Here is a 24,245-nt window from a genome sequence, read left to right on the forward strand (position 1 = left end):
TTTTTCACCTTCGGGGAAGCCTCCTAATAACAGCCTCATCAAGGTCAAATGGCCTATTGGTGGCAGCAAGTACCAGTACACGTTCTTTATCTTTCGTACGCAGGCCATCCCAATTCACCATGAACTCATTTTTCATTTTTCGCATAGCTTCATGCTCTCCAGGATTTTCACGTCTTCCCAACATGCTGTCAACCTGCAAAAAGGATCCAACAAGCCAAAATACACACTCACAAACAAAGAAAGAAATAAGATGAAGTTCCATATGGAATTGGAGTAATCACTGTAATCTTGAAGATAATCAAGAATTAGAGGTTCATGAATGCATCCAACTAACCTCATCAACAAAAATTACACTAGGAGATATTTTGCTTGCCAGTGTGAACACTGCCTTGACATATTTTTCACCCTCACCGAACCACTGTAAGCACAATGAAGCACTGTGTCAGATTCAAGAGGAAACACATACAAGAAGAAATGAAAATATACCACCAAAAATTGCACCAAACCTTTGAAGTAATACTTGACATTGATATATTGATAAAGTTTGCTCCGGCCTCTGTTGCAACAGCTTTTGCAAGCATCGTTTTGCCTGTGCCAGGAGGTCCAAATAGCAGTATTCCCTTGCATGGCTGGAAAAATAACATAGATAATTTAGTGTGTGTATATATATATATATATATATATATATATATTGTGATAGGAACTGAGCTTGCCATGTAGCATAGTTGTCAAGACAATGCCTTGGCGATTTTTAGAAGTTGTCTCACCCAACACTAAGATGGCCACCCATACATATTATATCATCTTATGGGTTGTTTTTATTTTATTAGAATACACCCTGTTGTATATGTTACACCCTGTTGGGAACATAAACAGGGGACCTGCCTCCTTTAAATCGTCCCATGACTCCTGTACTTTATTTTCTTACTTAAAAAAATATATATACTTTTGGGAACGAAACAGGGCTCCACCCCCTTAATATTTTTGGAAACAAAACAAGGGCTCCACTCCCTTATATTTCTCTCTTTTTTCGCTGCATCCCCCCTTTTCTGTTGGCCTGAAACAGGTTATTAAACATTGATATTAATATATTTAAATGGTGTAAATATGATGGCATTTTATGTTTTTATTTGAAATTATATACTTAGTTACGCATTTGAATGATTTTATTGCTAATAGGTAGTATTTAGGTATGTTGGTTAGTATAAAAAACTAATAAAGTAGCTTAGGGTAAGGATCCTAGGATTTTATACTTTCAGGTTCCATTGCTAGGTCACGCCTAAGCGCCTGGGTGCCCTGTGGTCGCCTAGGCTCACACAGGCACCTTGACAACTATTCCATGTAGATATTGGATAAATAGATGATCAGAATTTTTTCATAGAAGAGGAACCACAAAATCAAACCTTTGTCAGCTGTCCCCTGCAAAACAATTCTGGCCTTTGCAAAGGAAACATAACCAATTCCTTCAATGTATCCTTCACAGTTTCTAATGCACCAATATCATCAAAAGTAACTCCAATATCATTTGGTGGAATAACATCTGCCAGAAGTCTCTTTTCAAATTCATTATCAGTGACCACATCCTGAAAAACCACAACACCAAGAAGCATTTTACATTTAGACATATAATCACAAAAACATAAAGGTAATATGTGCAACAAAAAAACATAACATTGCTTCTAATTGATATCAATATGTGGTTATAAAGGCATTATAAAGGGAAAAGAAAAAACAGGTTCACCTTGAGTGATTTCTTCAGACTCTTAGACTCACTTTGTATATCATGCAAAATGTTGAGCCCATATGTTATGCTGCAATTTTGAAGTAGGATATTATTAATATAGAGAGACCATCAAGCTCATTCTTTTTCCAGCAGTGTAGCAGAATGTTTTAAACAGAGGATAGAGAAACCTTTCACTGGAAATCACAAGTTTATCATCTTTCATAAAAGCTTCATTGCTATTCATAAGGTGACAACTTAAAGCCCAACCAATTATCTTCTCCATGCCTGTAGGCAACAAAGGAATATAAGGCCAGATAAGCTTAGCAATTCAGAGGTTGAAAGTTCAATTTTGTTGTTGTTGTTGTTTGTAACAATCTACCATCCACTAATGTGACAAATATAATGTTTAACGGTAGAAAGGGCAAATGTAGTAAAGGACACTACTCACTTTCACCAGTAAAAGCTTGATCCTTAATGCAAAGTGTTTCAAGGTCAGGGCACTCCAATCCATTTCGGTTTAGAATCTGCAAGCATGAAGCAAGATGGATTACAGTACTGAAATATGCTAACCATTAAGCCAACTTCAAACATATAGAAGTCCAATAGAGGATTAAATTGTAAAGGTTCTCCCAGTGTGTTTAAAAGACATGCCTAGGCACACAGGTGAGGTGCATTTTAAGGCATGCACATTGCTAGTTGCTTCAACCCAGGCACATCCCCTTTCAAAAGGCATGCACCTAGTGCACTATGTTGCACGTTTTGAGTAGCATAGTTGACTCGGTAACTTGTCTGTGCATGCTTATGCGCCCAGCACCTTTGTAATGGTCTATTAACTTCTAAATCATCTTTCATTGGTGCTTCTGCACTAGTAAGTTGTTAACTTACCAAAAAAAAAATTGAATACATGAAGTCCTAGTTGTTGTGGATAGGACCTCAATCATAAAACCAACCCGCTTATGTATACGATCAAAAAATTTGGTGGAAAGTAAATATCTTAGGCCAAATGCTGAGAAATTAGTGTCACTGATAACTAGTATTCCTGACCAACCTCAGATGTCATGGCTCCCATTTACCCTGACCAACTCAGTTTAAATCAATACGGTCCCAATCCGGTCCAACAGTCACTTTAAAAACTTTTAAATTGCATATTTCATTTTATTACTACTACACTTACTCATTACCAGACAAAAAACAAGAAGTAAAGCAATCATTCAACAAATGCTTAAACTATGGAAAAGCTGTGTGATGCATTAACCAATTATGAGTTAACAAATACTTGTAGCAAATGTTTTCATGGAATGCAGCTTTTATGTAAATATAATAGGGCAAAAATACCCAGGCTCCAGAACCCAGTAGCATAGTAAATAGTATATTTAAGTTATCCCAATTACAATGTTATGGTAGTTGGTTACAGGAAAGACAAGCATAACATAATGAGTATATTTCCATTATCTTCACAAAATTTAAACATAAACAACAGCAATAACTTACAGAACGAATATTAATGATGTTTGACTGCACTTTAAGTGTTTCAACATCACGATCCAGTCGCTGTTTCCAATCCAAAAGTAGAGCTTCATCCTGAAACAGTTCTGAAAAATAGTAAATGTATTCTACATGGAAAGATAGAACATGGGAGTATTACAGCATAACTGGAAGTAAATCTCAATACTTGTGGTAGCTGTATGGTCACTTTGTTTGGGAAAAGTCGGTTGAGTTGCCTGGTTGTTTTTGAGACCTCTTTGTTTCTGTCATGTAACCTACCAAAATTGTCCTGCATGAGAAACCAAGAGCTGTATAAGTTCTTGAAGGAAATAGAAGAGATGCAACACAGAAGCAAAAGTATGAGACTGAGGGATCAAACACCAAGATATGAATCTGTATAAGATGCCAAGTTTATTAATTTATTGAAAGAGGTAAAGTACAATATCATTGAAAAGAGCAAAAAATGTGTACAACAAGGAGCTGTACACAGGGATTTACAAATACAGCCCATGCAGTCCTATACCCCAAAGGCCCAAAACCTGATTTACAAAAGGATTATCAAAAACAAAAATAGGAATTATAATTTATTATTTCTGTCGTTGAACAATCTGTTTACTGCTAACCGAGAAAACATTTTCCGCGAAAGTTTCTGAAAAACTGTCTGCAGAGTGCCTATCACCCATTTACAATTTGCTGATGATACAATTTTATTTTGTGAGGGTGGCACTCTATCTTGGATAAGAAACATGAGGATGGTGATTTACCTTTTTTAAGAGGAAGAGAGAGGTCTCACAGGGTGCGACAATTTTAATAAAAGTTATATGGTGGGAACAAACATGGATAAGAGAGGTCTCACAGGGTGCAACAATTTTGGGCACCCTGTCTGCAGAGTGCCTATCACCCATTTACAATTTGCTGATGATACAATTTTATTTTGTGAGGGTGGCACTCTATCTTGGGTAAGAAACATGAGGATGGTGATTTACCTTTTTTGAGAGGAAGAGAGAGGTCTCACAGGGTGTGACAACTTTAATAAAAGTTATGTGGTGGGAATAAACATGGGTAAGAGAGGTCTCACAGGGTGCAACAATTTTGGGCTGCGAAGTTTCCCAGTGGCCAATGAAATATCTAGGTTTACCATTGGGCGACAACCTGGAAAACGTGGGTTTCTTGTAACCCAGTGGTGGACAGGTTTAGTAAGAGATCAACTTCTTGGAAGAGAAACTACCTTTCTTGGGGTCGCAGAATCGCTCTAATCAGGTCAACCTTTGCAAATTTGCCTGTCTACTTTTGTCGGTGTTCAAAATGCCAGTAAATGTTTGCAGGTATCTTGAAAAGTTAGTGAGAGATTTTTTGTGGGAACCTAGAGAGGAAAGAAGGGACCATAAGGTGAGGTGGGAAATAGTAAGTAGGAGTAGGAACTTTAGTGGCCTAGGTATCAGAAACATTCAAGAGAGAAACTCAACTCTTTTAGGGAAATGGCTCAATTGACTAGGGGTGATATTAAGTATGAGGGGTTGGGATGTGGACAAAGGTGATATTAAGTATTCATGGGTTGGCGGATGAGGGTTGGGATGTGGGAGTATCGGCTCAACTGATTAATGTGGTGCCTTGGAAATCTATTCAGGCCATCCTTCCAGCCCTTCTATCTTTTGCCAGGTATAATTTGTGCTTTGGAAACCTGGTTCAGTTTTGGGAACATGTTTGGGTGGGGAATTCACCATTAAGAGAACAATTTCCTTCATTGTATGACATTTCCAACAATAAAAGTGAGCATGTGTCCACTTTCTTGTCTTCTTTGGGATTGGGTCCTAGGTGGATTGGGACTTGAGGTTTAGGCTGGGCCTAAGAAATTCTGAGTTGGATAATGTCTTGGCATTTCTTCAAATGCTCAAAAAGATTTGTTTGGATCCTTCCAAAATGAACTCTCGGATTTGGATCCTTCAAATTCTCCAAAAGAAGAGAAAGGTTCAAACTCTTCTTTTCTCTCTTCCCTTCGCTTCTTCCACAGCCTACTACTGGAACCTCTTTCTTCTCCTTTCTCTTCCTTTCTTTCTTTTCCTATATTTTCTGAATTACTGCAGGTGTATTTCATATCAGAGTAGGTTCTCAATTTCGACATTTTTCTCTTTTCTTTGCCCATGCATAGTGTATGGAGAACTGATTGATTGATCAAATTTGCAACTTATGCAGCCCAATTAGGAGGGTTTTTGGAGAGTTTTTGTGGAGGCTTTCATCCTTAGTTGAAGACCAAGGCAGGTTCTTGGAGATTATTCCCGGAAACCCTAGATAACTGGAGAAATCTTGTTACAAGTCATAGAGACAGTTTGAACTAGGCGCTTAGGGAACAGAGGTAAGCCTTTTGATTTCTATTGAGGGCGGTTTTGGTTGGATTGAGTTCTGGAAGCTCTGGAAGGGGTGGTTGAAGTTCCTCTCTTTCTCCCCATCCTATTGGGTCTTGTGGAACCCTATTTTTGAGGGGTTGAAGGGTTGTTCTTTGCTTAGAACAGTAAATCTAGCCTAGTAAAACCCTAATTTGATTTTCATTTGCATCCATTCACTCAATGGAATAAATTGGAGGAGAGACCAAATATTCCACCGATTCTAGGTTTGGACATGGGGGGTCAGTGGAGAATCTTTTTGGGGTTGTGACTGTTGTGAACTTAGATGGGACAAATTATTTAGTCTAGTCTCAATCTAATAAGATACATGTTTATAGTAGAGGAAAATGGGATTACATTACCAAGAGCAAGAAGAAACCGGAGGAGGATGATCCTACCTATGAAAGGTGGATTCAAGAAAACTACACAGTAGTGGGTTGGTTAGTGCATTCTATGCAACCACACATTGGCCAGCTTTATTTGTGGATGGAAACTGCAAAAGAAATGTGGGATAGTGTCACAGTGACCTATTCCCAAAAACTTAATATTGCTCGGGCCTACAAATTGAAGCATGATGTGAATAATCTAAGACAAGGGGAGAAGCCCTTAGCCGTCTACTTGTCTATGAAGAAATCTCTTTAGCGAAGGATGCAGAAACATATAGGAAGTTGGTGAAGAGAAATTGGGTGTTTGAGTTCCTCACCAGACTCAACTCTGAGTAATGATATTGTAAGGCAAAATGATTTAGCAAAGGATGAGGTCACTTTGTCTCAGGCGTATGCTATGGTGAGCATTGAGGAGAGCAGAAGACAAGTTTAGTCTATCGAGCCACAGGATGATCACTATGCCAATGTCGTGATGAAGCCGAAGGTTAACACTGGGAAGAAAGATGTTATTTGTGAATACTGCAAGAAGCCTAAACACACTAAAGACACCTGTTGGAAGCTGCATCAAGAGCTCATTTCTATCAGACTCAAGAAAAAAATGGTGGGAAAAGGTTTGAAACTAGAAAAGGTGGAAATGCAAATGTAGCCACCTCTTCACAAGGTGAACAAGGACAGGGTGGAGAGAAGTATGGCCGAATAATCAGTCATTTGCAGTCCACTGCTACAACTCCTTCAAAGACAATTCCTTACTCTGCATATGCTCACTTAGGTATTCGTGCCACTACACACCATGCTTCTATCTCAAGTATTCATAAAATCCCTTGGATAATTGATTATGGTGTTTATGACTGTTAGCGTAGGGGTATTTCTGTCTTTATACCTTGATTGATGTTGTTGATCTGTAATGTTGTGTTGAAACATGTGCTCTTAACTTAAGGGAACATAGGTCTTTTCAGTTATGTTTTAACAATAATATAAATACTTACTGGCCGACTGGAAGAAGTTAAGTTGACTCTTTCAGTTCGAACCAAAATTCTCTCTTCTCTCTTTCTCTCTTTCTCTCTTTCTCTATCACTCTTTCTTCTTTTACATAATTGAACTCAGTCAGGCCGAACTCTAAGGCAGACCTGAATTCTAACATGGTATCAGAGCAGGTTAAACCTGCCTAGATTTCTGCTTGCCTAGGGTTCATTCTCTACGCACCCTATCTAGGGTTTTCCACTTTTTTTCTGTGTTCGATTAGAGATAAGGGAAAAGGCTGAAAAGGAGTGATCGCCCTCTTCCCTTGGGGGTCTCTATGCCTCCAATCAGGTCGTATGTGGTCGGTTACTGTGATTTCTGAGATCGCCCTCACCTAGTAGAGGAAGAATAGAGGGCCGAACATGTGTGGACTGTTTTCCAACTGGACAATGTGATTTTAGTAAGGGTAGAAATTATGGCTGCTTTTTTGGGGGTGCTTAAAACTAAGGAGATGGGAATCATAAGGTTGGTTGTGGAAAGGGATTCAAAAATAGTAACCGGGTGGTTGAAGAAAGGAGAGGGAGTGATATAGCACTACAGAAATGATCTCAAGTGGTTCAAGATGCTGTCAAGATTTTTGGGCATTCAAGTAAGGTGGGTAAGAAGATCCACTAATGCCTTGGCAGATGAATTAGCTAACATAGAAATCATTTGTATTGGGCTCAATTGTGTATTAGGATGATGGGATTCTTTTGATATAAAGAGAGTTCAGATTTAACAACCTCTTGTTGTAACTCTTTTTCTTTTAATGTATTTAATAAAACTCTGTGTTATTGATCCCCCCCAAAAAAAATATAGTGGCTCTATTACAAGTACAGAGACTAGGACTACAGCTTGGTGTTAGGGACTTGGAAGTTGAAGGAGATTCACAACTAGTCATATCCTGGACCAAGCAAGTAAATTTGGCACCTTGGAACGAAATGGATCTCCTAGCAAAGAAAATTAATCCCAAGTTCATCTGTGTCACGACAGACCTCTTTTATTTTGGGCATGTAGATATAGTTGCTGGTGTGGTCCCACTTTATATTTTCTTTTGTCTTTATGTTATTTCATGGTAGTTATAGTAGTTAGGTCAGTTAAATATGTTTTTTTTTCTTATGTAGGTGGCAGGGGTATTATTGGAACATCACTAATGTTTAATTGCAAACATATAAATAGATTGGTGGGGCGGCAAGACGTAACTAGCCGCACCCTTTTTCTTTCTCTCCTCCTCTTCTTCTCCTCTGTTCTCTGTTTATTTTTCTTCTCTTTTCTTACTGAATTCACATCAGAAAACAAGCAGATTATAGTTTCCTTTATTCAAGTTCGTATCAGATCCAACCTAGGGTTGATTAGGGTCCTCATGTGAGCCTGTTCCAGTCGAACGGATGAGAACTTCCTAGTACTGTAAGTTCTGCATCATCGCCTGATTCTTGGAGGTTGCGGGAGACTTTAGTTGCTGCCCAAGGGATTGCATGACCTTTGGAGACTGCCCAGTGACCAGAAAGGATCAGAGAAAATAAGCAAGTTCAAAATTAGGGTTTAAACTGAAGATTGAAGGTGGCAATCAGTTTTCCTTTTTACTGAGATCGACACTGAGTAGAAGCAGCTTAAACCATTCTGGAAGGAGTGGTTGACAGATTTATGTTTTCCCTGATTTTTTTTCTAGGGTTCTCAAACCCTACAATCAGTTTTTCAGTCTTCAGGCATATTATCCTAACTGATAATAATTTCTAGGGGCTAGAAACTGTTAGATTTGATGGAACCAATTACTTGGAATGGGACCGATCAGCTATGATGGCCATTAAAGTTAGTGGGACCACACTAACAACTATCTCTTCAGGGCAAAACTGTAATCTGATGTAACAAGGGTTGGTTGGAATATTCCAACAGTTGTACTAAGTTTCTTTATTAATTAATGAAAACCTTTTGCTGATAAAAAAATAAGGTCTGCATGCTGATGGAAAGGAAGTCCCAGAAAAGAGACTTGCTAAAGCAGTGACGGTGGAATGAAGACAAGATTATGCGGTGAACAGAAGATCAACTACCTTGCTTTTGTGTGAGTAGGGTGAGTAATGCTTTGATTTGGAATATTTTTATTTGGAAGCTTCTATGACAAGGCAGATTCGTTTACTGTCTAGGATTTTGCAACTGTTAAGTTTATTTTTGTTGCACTCTCTTTTGTGGCCTTGTGGGTGGCACCCCCTGTTTAACTGTTTTGGAGGAGGCTGCATTTCCTTGATCCTTGTTCTGTTCCTTAATAAATTAGTTTGTTACTGTTACAAACTGAAGTGCAAGCGCAAAGATTTGTTATTCTGTACAATAAATATAAAATTTGATTTGATATATTTGCATAGCATTATAATACCTATAGATCATAGATCTTACAAGTTCAATCACCAGAAACAATCATAATGTTTGGGGCTGCAAATACATTTAGAAAGTGATATGCAGGAAGATTCAGAGGCAATTAAGACAAGATCGAAGCAAATCGAATATGGATATATAATTGACACAGGAAACATAAAAAAAAAAAAAAAGATTTGAAAGTACCGGAAAAGCAAAGTCAAGTAGAGCTGTTTGGTTGCTCCCAAATTTTGTGAACAGAAGGCCACCTGGGTGTGACTGGACAATTAATAAATGTCAGCACAAAGGCATCAATGCTATTGGGACTTGGGAGAGTTTAAGACAGAATACTGAGAAAATAAAAGACAAAATACCAAGTTCTTACCTTCTCCTTCCGATTATCCAGCTGGGTATGTGAGCCAATTACAACTACATTTTCTGGCAGATTATGAAGCTTAAACTTTAAATGTATATATGCCTCCATGTTGCCGACTAGAGACTTCTCAATGTCTTTCAGGAACAATATCAATGGACCATTTTTACTTTCAATATAAGCCAACTGTGGCAAAGGGAATCTTCATATTAGACCACTTAAAAATGTAATTGCAGCTATTTATATCCTTCTGACTTATATACATAACTACACATTCACCTCAAACAGTTCATAGATGTCAAGATCATCATCTCCTGAGCTGTCTAAACGAAGTAAATCAGCTGCAAAGTGAAAAACAGATTGCCATCAAAAAGAATAGCATAAACATAAGTTAAAATATATTGAACCAAAACAAAAAGGAAACAGATAGTATTAGAAGAAAGGGAATCACCATTGCAAAAGAAACCATGATCTTCTTCACAAAGGCCCCCAAGATCGTTACCTTCTGTGATTGATCTATCAAATCTAACTCCGACTTTGGAGGATCCATTCTCTTCAAAAGCAAGAACCACTTTGCCTAGATAACCATGACTTGGTCCCCTGCAAATGCACATAAAATAGCTAAGGATAAATGAATTAAATATTAAAAGGAAAATAAAAAACACATAAGACCGGTAAAATGCCTCAATATAGAATTTTCTGTAAGAATACTAGACAAAGAAATTGGGATTAGATGATGTAGGAAGGGGTAGAAATATACTTAGATGGGGCGCAATCAATTGGAAGAAATTTTCAAATAAAACCGTAGGTCATCACTAAATGTTGGCCCTAGCCATCTGGGGCAAGGTTTAAAATGAAAATTGTATGGAAATATTGTAAAAATTATAGACATGGTGTAAACATTGTAACATATGAAAAAATATAGAATGATGTTTTATAAAATGATAATAGAAGCATAGGCATACATTGTTAAATTATTATCTTGTCCCAAATCATTAAACAAAGCTACGAAACTAAGGTTGTAGACAAAAGAACGCGTTCTGAAGTTGTCACCAAGTTATGTTATAATTTTTTTGGAAGGTAAAGTAAATTTTATTATTAAAAAATATAGTCATACAAAGAGGGAAGAAAACAGATCCCCCTCACAAAGAGATAAGAGATCTCATATATTGACTGACTTTAGCATCAACAATACATTCTGATCACAAAACTCAGGAAGGACAGACATCCGGGATGCTACCCTAGCCACAATACACTGGATCAACACCTCAGGGTTGCTTCTTTGTCCTCAGCCACTAAGAACAGAAGGGGAAAAACCTCTTTCAAAGGCACCACATTCAGCCATTTCTCCTTCCAAAACCGCACTCTACTCCCATCACCTAACTTGAAACCCACACCCTTTAGGAAAGATGGGAGTGTTTTCATGATAGTTTTCCATAATGAGCACCCATAGGATGGAAGTGTAACAGCAGTCATCCATCTCCCTGACTGGAGCCCATATTTGGAAGCAATAAGCTTCCTCCACCAGCAATTTTCTTCCACTCCAAACCTCCAAATCCACTTTCCCAATAAGGCTGTGTTGAATGTTTTAATTCTTCTTAGTCCCAAACCTCCTTGATTCCGTAGAGAGCAAATCTGATCCCAGGCTAACAAGTGGATTTTCTTCTCATCTTCCCAACCTTTCCAAAGCGGGAAAGATATGTTATACACTACCTATTGCACTCCTTGTAGTGTTGGTAGTGTTCAATGGGGAATATGTAAAGCAAGAGCTGAAGAATCAAATTAGGAATTTTCTGAAATTTTCCGTAGTTTTGTATATTTGGACAGTATGGGTATTTTTGTCATTTTAACCAGTCTCGTGTGGACCTGGGCTACAAAATCTTGTTCCTCTAGTTTAGTAGGGCTTGTCTTTCAACTTTCAGTCTATCTGCATTAGTAGATAAAAAGTCATTGTGTTTCTTGATGCACAAGAAAATGAGTGGCATTTTTGTAATTGTAGCGAACAGTATTCCGGGCCACACAAGTCACTCTGTAAACAGATGTATTCTCTTCCTTTTCAAGCTAATGAATGAATGAAGATTTCTTTAGATCTCTCTTGCAAGTTTGCTGTATGGAGTGATTCGTACAAACCCTAGAGTGATTCTAGGACCCTTGGAGTGATTCCTTGGGATTTCTCTCTCTTTTCTCTTCGCCTACCCTACTGCTTCAACATGTCAATTCCAGTAAAATTTCATGTCACCACCCATGGAAGTGAAAATAGAAATATGTTGTGGAAACCATCTCTTGTATTCCATATAGCGCTGGTAGCGCTCATTGGGGAATATGTCGATTTTCATAAAATTTCATGTTGCTACCCATGGAAATGGAAATATGTTGTGGAAATATTTGGCAATTTAGGGACATCTTAAACCATGATATGGGGTCTTTGTAAGAGATGGACTGGATAAAAACCTAACCCTTGTCATTCTCTGCACAAAATGGCCATTCTCAGGCTCAAACCCATTTTCTCGCACTTGCCTACCCAAGATTTCACATTGCACCAATCCAAACGTAAAGTTACACTAAGACCATGAAGTAGGGGTAGTAGGGGTGCTCATAAAAGACCAAACTGAAAAATCAAGTTAACCAAACCAATCAGTTCTGTTTCAATTTGGTATTTTTGAAAAACCAAAGGACCAGATCAGTTTTCAGTTAGCCTAAAAAAACGGTGGTTAACTCTACATATTTATAATATATTCTATATATTTATATAATTATTTACAACATATTAAAAGAAAATTTAAAAAATCGAATTGGTCAAAAATCAAAACCAATTAACTGGTTGATTTGGTTCAATTTCAGTTCAGGGATTTTCAAAAATTGGTAGTAGCTGTTCGGTTTCAAAAAATTGCCCATGGTTTGGTTAACCATGAGCACCCCTACCATGAAGTAGGAAAATAGCTCATCCCCATTGAAATACTTAGCCAGCCAGCCAGAACAGACTTGATAACTACGGCTCTAATGTTCTACAAATGCACCTCCAACCCTAAAGATGCACATTTCCCCCAGTGTTTTAAAAGCGCAAGGGCCAATTTGCGCCTAAGGCGCAAGGCGGTGTGAGCCCTTTTAAGAAAGGCGCAAAATTAAAAAAAAAAGCTAAAAAAAATCAGAAAATTCAAAAATATGCCAAAAAATTTTAAAAATTGCAAAAAATCAAAAAATATTAAACATAATGTTAATAAAAAATATAAACTTAAATTTTAAAATAATTGATTTTAAAAACCTATTATCTAATATTAAAATATATAAACATAGCATGTAAAGTGTATTCAAATGAAAATTTAAAAATAAAAGCAAACATATAAAGCATTTTCAAGCATGTAAAACCCACAATCTCTTTTTTTTCCTTAATTGCATTGCTTCAAGTAGTTAATGTGATGTAAAACATATTGCATTCTTGATTCTACGAGTCTCCTCTGTACCATGCCCCTCGAGGCAAGCCCGAACAAGTCTATGTTAGGGTCTGAAATTCTTATTTCTCACATAAAAAATAATGATTTTATAACTTCCATTGCCTTTTAAGAAGATATTTTATTACAATGAACGAATGAACAAGTTTATGTTAGGGTCTGAAATTCTAAGTTTTTTATGTGAGAAATAAGAATTTCAGACCCTAACATAGACTTGTTTGGGCTTGCCTTGAGGGGCGTGGTCGGGGTACGGGGGCAGAGCCCCCGGCCTAGCCGTTAGACTCAAAAAAAAAAAGCAAAAAGCGCAAAATTTTAAAAAGGCGCACGCCTGGGCTTAAGAGCAAGGTGCATCAGGCACACCCCTTTTGGGCAAGGTGCATACCCCAAAATGTGCCTCGCCTGTGCACCCAGGCACGCCTTTTAAAGGGCATTTGTCACAATAAAGCTTAATGATATGCTCACTAGTGTGGGACCACTCCAAACCTACCAGGAAAAAAATATGGCCGTAAAGTACCACACATTCAGATTAGAATCCACGTAAACCTCTGTAAACATATCAAAATCCTGGATCCAAATGACAATGCCAGGATTAATCACATCCTCATAAGAGAAAACTGGACTACAAGATACTCTAGCATGTCATTCCTCCCATACACAAAAAGACCATGTTCATAAGACATTTAAATACGAGACATTGCCCATTATGACAAAGCACTCAAATACCCATCCCAGTATATACAAGTGGATAGAAACACTTTATAATCTGAAGAACAAAAGCTTGTTGTACATGATAACAAACCATAGCTCAACTGAGCTATGAGCAAGTTCTTTAATGATATAAACCATGGTTCTTTTTGGTACATGAAATCCTTTTGCAAAGCAGGGTTTGGGGGTAAAGGAGTGCATGGGCAGTGACTGTAAAGCCCCTGTGTACAGCAGCTTGCTGTACATGCTTTTTTGTTTATTATAAATGATACCATACTTTTATCTTCTCTCAAAGAAATGTCTCAGCTTAGCTGGTTATCATGGCTATTTCCCAAGGAAGGTATATCATGTATGTTGACCAAACAATATAAAACCAGCACAAGTAAAAGATCTAAACCAAAGCAAGTTATTATTTATCAAAAAAAAAAAAAAACAATGCAAGTTATGTATCTCCCTGAATTAGAATATTGCCAACTGCATAATGATTCTATTAGGGCTGCAAGTTGGGATTGCCTGATTTGAAGAATTTCAACTACATTGGGCTGGGGTTCAGGCTGAGGCCCATCTGAAATTGAATAAATGCTCAACCCAAGCTGAACCAAACTGCACCTCTAGATTCTACAAAGCAATGAAGTAGAGGGTGCAACATACACTCTTTCAGATCATGGGGTTTACAGATCAAGGTATTAAAGTGAAAGGGCAATTGCAAATGATTTAGATTGTATACGGAGCATGGGTACCTTGAAGAAGTCTGAAGAGGAGGAACACCAGAAGAATTCACCCCACCCCCAATATATCTTACTCTGTCACCTGCCAATTGAAGAAGCACTAGTAACTAAGAAATTGAATGGACATGAACCTACATGATGAATAAATGATAGAGAAAAGAAAGAAATGAAGTAACATGGTGAACAAATGGAAATTGCTAGAAAAATGGTGTACCATGCTTAAATTTGTAGTTCTTAGAAGATGCAGTTGATGCCTCCTGCTTTGGCAGAGCTTGGGAGCAAAACATAGATGTTCCGGCGATATCAGCCTCAACACTAGAAGCTGGTTTCTTAAGATGTATTGCATCTGCCTGAGTTGTTCGTTGCTTGGGCACTGTCACTGATTTTTCTGATCTTGATTCTTTTACAGATTCTGAGTCCCTTGGAGATAGTCCCTAAAATCAGTCATAAACATTTAAACAAAGTTATAACACTAAATGAGTTGTCTCGATATCTTTGCAAGCTGGGGTTTTCTTAACCAAAATGAGAATATACATATTGTTTACACAAACCTTTCAGTACGAGATTCTAAACAATACGTAGAAACAAAATGAGAAAAATCAAATAAAAACCAAAGATAAAATTTAGTGATGCTTACACCAAGTAGCTGGACAACATCAATTATAAGCAATCTAGCCTCAAAATGTTTAGCAAGTGCCTTTATCAAGGTTTCCTGATATATTTCAGAGCCTACAAAAGGAATTAACAGGAAAAGAACCATCAGAGCAGGCAAGAAAATATAATGAAACCTACACATGACTATAAGAGAGGGCTTTGGTTAGAAAGTTTCTTATTTCAGGATGGCATGGGCCATGGGCCAAGGTTCTTCTGAGATAAAGGTGGGCTAAGCAGTTATCTTTTGATGGTCTTTGATGTTCTGATGCATATCCATATTATTTGGGATCGATGGCCGTTGTTGAGCATGAATTATGTATACATGTGCATTGCTATATGGGCTGTCAAACTTGTTTCTATTTAGGCCATTAGGGCCCTGCCCCCACGTTACTTGTATACCCATTCTTTGCTTTTTTATATACCTTTATTCTGTTCTACTATAAAATAAATACAGACTTGAGAAGCCACGGGCAACAGAGAGGGCGCAAGAAGTACCTGCTGGACCAGATAATAATATTCGTGGGCTCACACTAGAAAGATCTTTGATATACTTGGAATATTCCTTACACTTCAAATGTATGTAAGTGGATGATATTAAAACACTCTTTGTGGTCTCACTGTAGAAAAAGAAAAGTCCGTACATTACCATGATTGCTAGAACTATCACAAAATCATGACCAACTGCATCTATTACAAAATCAGGATTAATAATACATTCATGAGTTCATAAACAACTGCATTCACATTATGCAGCAAAATACTAAAAAGCCATGATTAACCAAGTCATCAGAAATACTATGAATACGGAGGCATGACATAAAGGAGTTTTAACTTGCCTGGGGGATAAAGCATAAGCCTCATGAGCATGCCTTTCTTACTAAATAAAGAAAGAAAAATAAATAAAAAGTGGTAATCCTATTCATTGTTCTACAATTTTACCAAAAAGAATAACTCATTTTTTCTTATCTTCATAATTGATACTCTTTTCATGAATTTTATATGCTTTATTGCTTCTTAGTTTACATATTAATGCAGGAATATTATACATTAAACTTATATGCACAAGGTTTGTGTCGGTACATAGAAGAAAACCTACTGTACCAGTAAGAAGTGATATGTTGCAAGCTGAGCTTTTAAGGATCTAAAAGTAGCACTCGGAGACAAAAGGTTTTGTTGCAATGTATGCATGGAGCAGTATTATGGGAGATGTGGTGTGAAAGAAATTGATGAGAACCTGCTTACAACAGGAGTCTTCTTCAAGGTAGAGCATCAATATCCTGAACCAAATTGACAATTTTACCTGGAGAGAGAGTCTCTCAATGGAGAAGGGAACAGGACCATCCAACTGGAATGCAAACCCTGTTGATCAGTTTCAGCTGGAATGGAAGGTAGACAGACTTCGGTAGGATTACCCATTCCACTGTTGTGTGACAACGCTGGATCTACGAGAAATTGATGTTAAAATGTACCATCAGCAGAGAATGTGGTAGACTCATTAACTAAGCCACTAATACAGAAAGTGTTTGAGAAACACGTGGAATGCATGGGACTCCGGCTGGTACCTTATTGGACCTAAGTGCAAGTGGGAGCTGTTAGACAATGTATGCCCTTAGCTTCAATCAGCATGATGTACATTATGACATTTATTATAAATGAATAAAGTATGTATTTGATTCATGTTATTGTGGTTTATGTGTAATACCCTTAAACTTGACACATATGAGACTCGTGTTTGTTTAGAATCTTCATAGTCGTTGGATAGATCTGGGGAGATATATCCTGCCAAGGCTGACACTGATGTACCGCCAAGTTGGTTGGGGTGGCTTGTCTCAGCTACGAGGGTGAGAGTTGAGGTACATGCAGTGTGGGTTTTCTTGAAACCCTGAACCGGACCAAAATTCTAGTATAGCCCTAGACCTTGGAGATAGATGGGCAAAATCGGAATGTTACACCTGACCCCTAGACTCGATTATGATACTACATTAGGTGTCGGATTGGGCCGTCTTTGATGTGCCAATCAGTGAGATCCTTAGAGGGGGTCAAAACCTGGGTATGTTGGACAGTCTGAGAGTTCATCTGAGTGGGTGATCATAGTGACAGGATCAGCCCCTTTGTCGGACAAAGTGAATGATCGGAAAATGCACTCTCTGATGGAAACCTAAATTGTCGGCAGTGGATTTCAAATGTGTTTGAAATTTGGTTTTGCAAAATATATTTATTTAAAGATATATTTATATAATATATATTATGGTTTCACAAAATGTTTGCAAAAGGTTTTAATTCACGGGATCCATGTGAGTAGAGAGTGCAACATTGTACCTTGCAGCTAAAGGAGAGGTCATCTCTTATCGGACAGTATTTGATCATTAAGGGCTTAGAGGTTAAGTGTAAGACCATTGAGGGTAATACCTGATGAGCTAATCTTGCATCTGCCCACAGTCCTTGGGTTTTCATAAGGTGGCTGGACCCAATGACTATTTAGCATAAATGTTGGGCCCATTAAGAGCCCATAGTGATGGACTCAAGGGTTCACTGTCTCCTACAGTGAATTCGGTCATGCCTTGTAACAAAGGTTGGCTTGAACCCATGTGGTTGATGTATAGATCAATGTTTGGGTCCCACGCCATACAAAGAGAGCCAACTGGGAAGCAGGTTAAGGGGTAAGTGAGCACATAAGCTTAATGGGCCTAAAGCCCAATTCGAACTGGACTTAAATTAGTTAATTAAAAGGAGGCAAGATCTGATTTATAGTCTGATTAGGATTAGCTAAAAGGATAAGATAAGACTTATCCATTTAAGAGTCCAGGTCCAAATATCAAATTTGGATCAAGAAACTCTCTCCTAATTAGATTAGGAGGTTGATCCAAAGAAGACTATAAATAGGGGGCGAATTCCTTAGTTTAATACATAGCAACCTACTAAATTCTCTCCTATTCTTGCTATCCCTACCCAGTTCAATCTCCTCTTGTGGAATAGATCAAGAAAGGTTCTTGATATTGTTTCTTGGTTGAAGAAACAATCTGAAGTCGTGCTCACCAGCCCCTGTTCAATTTTTGTTGAAGAATCCTGGTTCTTGCTGAAGAGCCATCCTGTTGATCCTCTTTCTTCACACACTGTATCATCTTCAGTGGAAGCGGGTTTTGGTCTTCTCCTTGGGCGTGAACACCTTCATTGGGAGTTATTGCTACTTCATATCAGGTATATCCCTCTCCTCCCTTTTGGTTTCAGATCTGGTTCGGTTTTGGGTTCAAGATTGATCATTGAAAATGCAGTTTTCTAAAATAGAGAATGTGATTCCCAGATGGGAGAGAGAAATTTTTGAAATTTCGCCCAACCTTCCTATAGGGTTCGACCATCCATATGATGGATCTCTCATCCTTTCAATTTCCACCTCCTCCCTATTAGTCTTTCCTTTTAAGGTAATCATCTGCAGGCCTCTACTTTGTTCCTTGTTTCCATCTCTTAGTACCTCAACATAAGACTTACTACCAACCTGTGTATAACCAGTTCACTTCCAAAATTTCCTACTCAATGCTTTCCCCGTGCATGTAAGTTCCAAAGGAGTCAGAAAGAGTCCATCCCTGTTTGCCATGTAGCTATCCTCTTTCTACCTATTCGTCTTCTCTCCTTCGAGCTTCAACCTAGAGACCAGCTTCAATGGTAGTCGCTAACCATACTGAGAAGAACATACCACCATCAGCCACTTTAATCTTCCTAAGAATTTCTTCAGGGCAAACACAGTTGAGACTTGTAGCTGCAGAACGTAGGTCCTTAACAAAAACACCATTTAAGTGTGCCTTGCACAAAACAGCAATTGGTTCAATGACTTAAGCCTTCAATAGATGAAAAGGCAAACCCAAAAGTCAGACTGTGACTGAACTTCTACATTCAATTCCTTTGCATCAGCCGGAGGAGACCACCTAGAAAATGTGACAGCACCACACTCCATCTGAAAGCAGATTGCCTTCAATCTCTAGTTCAACATCTAACACCTTCAACAGCGCTTTACATCTCTAAAATGGAGTTAAAATAGCTGTGCTTCTCACTTAGGTTTTTTACCAATTCCTCTGCCATCCTTCTACAGTCCCTCAGTGGCATACTTGTTTCCACAACTAGCCACTTTTCCCATTCCTCCTTCGAAGCATTGACCACCACCCACCTTTCACAGGAAACTCCACCTACTGCCAGAACCCCTACTGAATCCCTCTCTGTCCTTCCCCAGTCCCTCTGAATCCAATGATCCTAGAGCTTGCGAGCCAATTACCATTGTTAGAAAATCTTTCAAGGTGTTTGAAATCTCCTTCCACCCCTCACCCTTCCTACCTTCATGAAAGCACACCAGTTGCTTCTTCCATTAGCCAAAATATTCAACCAGCACCAGGAATCTACTTTTGGCATTTCTTCTCCTTTCTTCCACATACCTCATGTTCCCTTCTTCTATACAATCTTGGCATTCTTCCTTCCAGTTTAGCTTAAGTGCTTTATCCAAAAAATCCCCAAACCAACCCAGCACTTTCTCACCTAGTAGAATCACCATGGCCATCTTCATTTCTCTAATTTTCAAAGTTGTTATCCCCTACACCTTAAAGCTCTCAAATAGAAATTGTTTTGCCTCGGATCTGATCACTCTTCAGCATTTTGCTTCGTTCACAAACTACCTTCTGCAGCAACACTCTTCTCCATCTCAGTCTCAACTCAAGAGACTCACTTCTTTCCAATTCTTAATAATATCTCCTGCTGAATGCCTCATTCAATTGGGTACCTAGAAGCACCAATGTGCAAACTGACTCTCTGGCAAAAGCAGGGGCTGGCAGGGATTGCCTAGAATGGGGTTGCCCAGGGCCATGTGGTAATCTGTAGGCTGTAATTTGTATCAGTTGTTTTTTCTTTGTTTGTTATGTATGTGTGAGTGTGACACCTAAGGTGTGGTTGTCCAGGGCCGCGTGGTAATCTGTTGTTGCATTTTCAGTGTTCACGGCAAGCTTGCAACCAGAGGTGATTGGGCTTGTTCATAGCAAGTTTGCAACCAGACTAAAGTTTTGTACTATTCAAGAAAATCATGTCAGATCTTCCTTCCCCTTTCTCTTGGTAAACATGTTAGAAGTATAGAATGACTAAAGACTAGCACTTGGTAGCAAAAGGGTACGCATAGGCTTATGGAGCGGGCTATTTTGAGAAATTTTCTCTTATTGCCAATGTTGGATCTGTTCAGGATATTCTCTCTCTCATAGCTTTTTTTTTGAGAAACTCTCACAGCTAATTTTGATTGGTCATTATTTCAACTTGACATAAAAAAGCATAGCAATTTACAAAATAGGTTTACATGAAGCAACCACCTAGGTTAAGGGAAGTTTGATTAAGTGTGCAAACTACAAAAAGCAATTTATAAATTGAAACCATCACCAAGAGCTTGATTTGGGCAATTCAACGAAGTTGTGGAGGAGTTTGGGATAAGGGATGCCACTAGGTCAAGTTAGGTGGTAAACCCCAATGACCCAATCCTATCAGTTAGGATCGGGTCAGTCTTAATCAGATTTTAGGTTGAGGTAGACACATGCCAAACCTGACCCATTGACATTATAGCATTCAAACATATGAAATAGCCTTTTTTTATAGATAACATATGAAATAGCCTTTATAAAATCAATGCCAAGGTCTGATCTGGAAGAATTAGAGAGGTGCTTCCCACAATCATTTCCCCCAATCAAGGTGCTTTTGTGAAGAATAGACAAATTGTGGATCAAATCTTACTCGCAAATGAGAGCATGGAAGAGTTAAAAAGAAGTAGGAAGAAAGGGTTGGTGTGCAGATTGGATCTTGAAAAGGCATATGATTTGGTAGATTGGTCTTTTTTATTGGAAGTTCTAGAGTCTTTTGGTTTAGGGCAGAGGTGGTGTAATTAGGTGAAAGGGTGTATTAGGACAATGCCCAGTGTTTTAAAAGGCATGGGAGGCATACACCTGGAGGCGCACCTCCACGTGAGGTGCTCCCAAAACGCCCCAAGGCGTATGCCAGAGGCGTTGACACCTCTAAGGCGTACACTTCATGCACACCTCATAAAAAAGAATGGAAAAAAAAAAAAAAAGAGGAAAGGGAAGGAAGAGAAAAGAAAGGGAAGGGAAAGAAAAAGAAAGAAACTGAAGGAAAAAAAAAAGAGAAAAGGAAAGAAAAGTAAAGTAAAGGGAAGGGAAGAAAAGATAAGGGGAAAGAAAGTGGTTTGCCCCCATCCCTGTGAAGCCCCCAGACCCCCTGCCCCCCCCCCTTTTCAATGCAGCCCAATGTGTGTCCCCTTTCAACTAGTGCTATGCATCTTTATTCTTCTTAATATAAAAGTTTTTTATTAAAATTAAAGAAAAAATGAGATCCCCCTTTCCTCTTCTTCCTCTTCTTCCTCTTCCCCTTCCTCCTTCTTCCTCCTGACCCTCCTCGTTTTAAGGAGGCATATGCCTCTTACATTCTGAACAATGCCTTACACCTCTAGGTAGTAGAATGCCTCGCATCACGCCTCTACATTTTAAAACATTGGACATGCCATTATTCCATACCAATGTTTTAAAACACGGAGGCATGATGTGAGGGATTCCACTACCTAGAGGCGTGAGGCGTAGTTCAAAACACAAGAGGCATAAGCCTCCTGAACACAAGGAGGTGTAAGCCTCCTTAAGAGGAAGGGGTTAGGAGGATGAGGAGGAAGGGGAGGAGGATGATGAAGAAGAAGGGGGATCTCATTTTTTCTTTATTTTTAATAAAAATCTTTATACTAAGAAGAATAAAGATGCATAACATTATTTGAAAGGGGGTCTTGTAGAAGCGAAGGCGAGCGATCTCGTCAGAGCGGGCTGAGGGCAAACCACTTTCTTTCCCCTTGTCTTTTCTTCCCTTCCCTTTTCTCTTATTTCCTCTTCTCTTTCTTTTTCTTCTCTTTCTTTTCCTTTCCCTTCCCTTTCCTTTCCTTTCCTTTTTTTTACTTTTTCTTTTTTTTCTGTCTTTTTATATTAGATGTGCATGAGGCGCATGAGGCGTACACCTCTAGCGCACCTCATGAAAAAAGCACGCGAGGCATACGCCTCTTGCACTTGAGGTGTACATCTCAGAGGTGTCAACGCCTCTAGCATACGCCATAGGGCATTTTGGGAGCACCTCACCTAGAGGCACGCCTCCAAGCATACACCTCCCATGCCTTTTAAAACACTGTTCCATACTAGTGAATGGTAAGGTGGTAGACCACTTCTCGACTACTAGAGGTATTAGGCAAGGGGACCCACTTTCCCTCTTCCTATTTACCCTAATTGTTGAAGTCTTAGGGAGGCTTATTAAGAGGGCAGATTCTAGGAGTTTGGTGAGAGGTTGTAGAATTGGGAGGGATAGGGTCCCAGTCACTCATTTACAATTTGCGGATGATACAATTCTCCTTTGTAGTGGGGATGAGATCAGGTGGGTTAGTAATCTAAAACAGGTGATTAATGTGTTTGAACAAGTGACTAACCTCAAAGTCAATTTTGATAAGAATTATGTGATTGGCATCAATATGAGTGATAGAGAAGTGGAAGAAGTGTGTGGGGTTATGGAAAAACTAATGAGGGATTTCCTATGGGAACCAAGGGTGGAGTAAAGGGATCATAGAGTTAGGTGGGACACAGTTACCAAAGCTAAAAGTGATGGTGGGCTTGGATTGGTAACTTACAGAAGAAGAATGAATCTCTATTGGGAAAATGGTTAAGGAGATTGACAAAGGAAAGGGATAAACTGTAGGCTCAAGTAATTTTAAGTGTTCATGGCCAAGGCGGCAAGGGCGGATGGCTAGGATACAGGAGTCTCATCTAGGGTTACAAGAGCTTCCCCTTGGAAGTCTATCCATGACAATCTTCATTCCTTCCTTTCAACAAGTATGACCTTTGCTCTGGTAATACTGTGAAATTTTGGGAATATATTTGGATGGGAAACACACCTTTGAAAGAGCAATTTCCCTCCTTGTATTCCCTCTCGAGGTATAAAAATGAGCCAGTATCCACCTTCCTAACCCCTTATTAATTCTACTTTTGATTAGAACTTGGGTTTTAGAAGGGCTCTTAGAGATTCAAAATTGAACATCATTTCTGGTTTGCTTAAAATCCTGGACGAGGTGGTTATTGATCCCTCTAGGAGGGATAGTAGGATTTGGGTTCCTTTTCCCATGGGTGTTATATCATGTTCTTCCTTTTTCAAAGAGTTAGCCCAATCCCAACCAGCTTTTGGACACCCTTCACAATCTTGGAAGTTTAGGGTAGACCAGTTCCTCCTAGAATAGGTGACTTTTGCTGGGAAACTTTCCTAGAAAAGTGTAACACTTGTGACTTCAAAGGAAAAGGCCCAATTGGTGTTTATCCCTACACTGGTGCATCCTATGTAAGGAGAATGGTGAGAGCTGCTATCACTTATTGGTCTCTTGCCCCTTTGTATCAAAGATCTGGTGTTGGTTTTTCTCTCTCTTTGGTTGCAGGTGGTCCTCCCCTCCAAATGTGCAGAGCTTTTTAACTCTACTTCAGTGAGGGGGTTAAAGAGGAGGCAGAATTTTGTGGAGATGTATAAGAGCAACTATATGCTGGACAGTGTGGGAGGAAAGAAATCAAAGAACCTTTCTTGAAAAAGAAAGAAATAAGGAAGCCATCATTGAATCAATTTCTATTAGGATGGTTCATTGGGTTAAGACTATGATGTTTTTTGAAGACTATTCAGCAGGAGATATCATCAAGAACTGGAAAGAAGTGGCATAGTCAGCTCCCTTGAAAACTGCCTTTATTCTAGTTTGGTCTCCTCCAACTATGGGGTTCACTAAATTGAACTTTGATGGAAGTAGCGAAGGAAATCCAGGACCTTCAGGTATAGGTGGAGTGTTCAGGGATGAAGAAGGTCGAATTATTGCCATGTATTTGATGTGGACGCCGGCAGCAGCAGCAGTAATTTAGTGTTCTCAGCAGCAGCAATTTAGTGTTCTCATCCTATCTTATCTATTCAGTATTCTTGCCTTGTCTGCTTT

General features: G+C 38.8%; 1 protein-coding gene across 4 annotated transcripts in view; it reads right to left on the minus strand.

Annotated features, from left to right (window-relative positions):
• Positions 1–24,245, minus strand: part of LOC148861511 (uncharacterized) — a 54,150-nt gene that overhangs the window by 23,073 nt on the left and 6,832 nt on the right. For 2 of the 4 annotated variants that reach the window (XM_088982127.1, XM_088982125.1), the window contains exons 7-23: positions 15,725–15,846; positions 15,213–15,304; positions 14,790–15,009; positions 14,588–14,657; positions 10,196–10,293; positions 9,973–10,034; positions 9,706–9,879; positions 9,528–9,599; positions 3,396–3,497; positions 3,215–3,304; positions 2,172–2,247; positions 1,912–2,008; positions 1,742–1,811; positions 1,404–1,583; positions 507–629; positions 335–418; positions 9–193 (exon numbers count right to left, since the gene is read on the minus strand). In XM_088982127.1, the coding sequence (XP_088838253.1) occupies positions 9–193; positions 335–418; positions 507–629; positions 1,404–1,583; positions 1,742–1,811; positions 1,912–2,008; positions 2,172–2,247; positions 3,215–3,304; positions 3,396–3,497; positions 9,528–9,599; positions 9,706–9,879; positions 9,973–10,034; positions 10,196–10,293; positions 14,588–14,657; positions 14,790–15,009; positions 15,213–15,304; positions 15,725–15,846 (1,917 nt within the window). Of the gene's footprint in view, positions 1–8; positions 194–334; positions 419–506; positions 630–1,403; positions 1,584–1,741; positions 1,812–1,911; positions 2,009–2,171; positions 2,248–3,214; positions 3,305–3,395; positions 3,498–9,527; positions 9,600–9,705; positions 9,880–9,972; positions 10,035–10,144; positions 10,294–14,587; positions 14,658–14,789; positions 15,010–15,212; positions 15,305–15,724; positions 15,847–24,245 lie in introns of all 4 variants that reach the window. The other 2 variants (XM_088982126.1, XM_088982124.1) reach the window with 1 other exon arrangement.

This window comes from Nelumbo lutea, chromosome 4 (genome assembly GCF_056320005.1).
Source record: "Nelumbo lutea isolate HS-2025 chromosome 4, American lotus-T2T, whole genome shotgun sequence".
Taxonomy (NCBI): Eukaryota; Viridiplantae; Streptophyta; class Magnoliopsida; order Proteales; family Nelumbonaceae; genus Nelumbo; species Nelumbo lutea.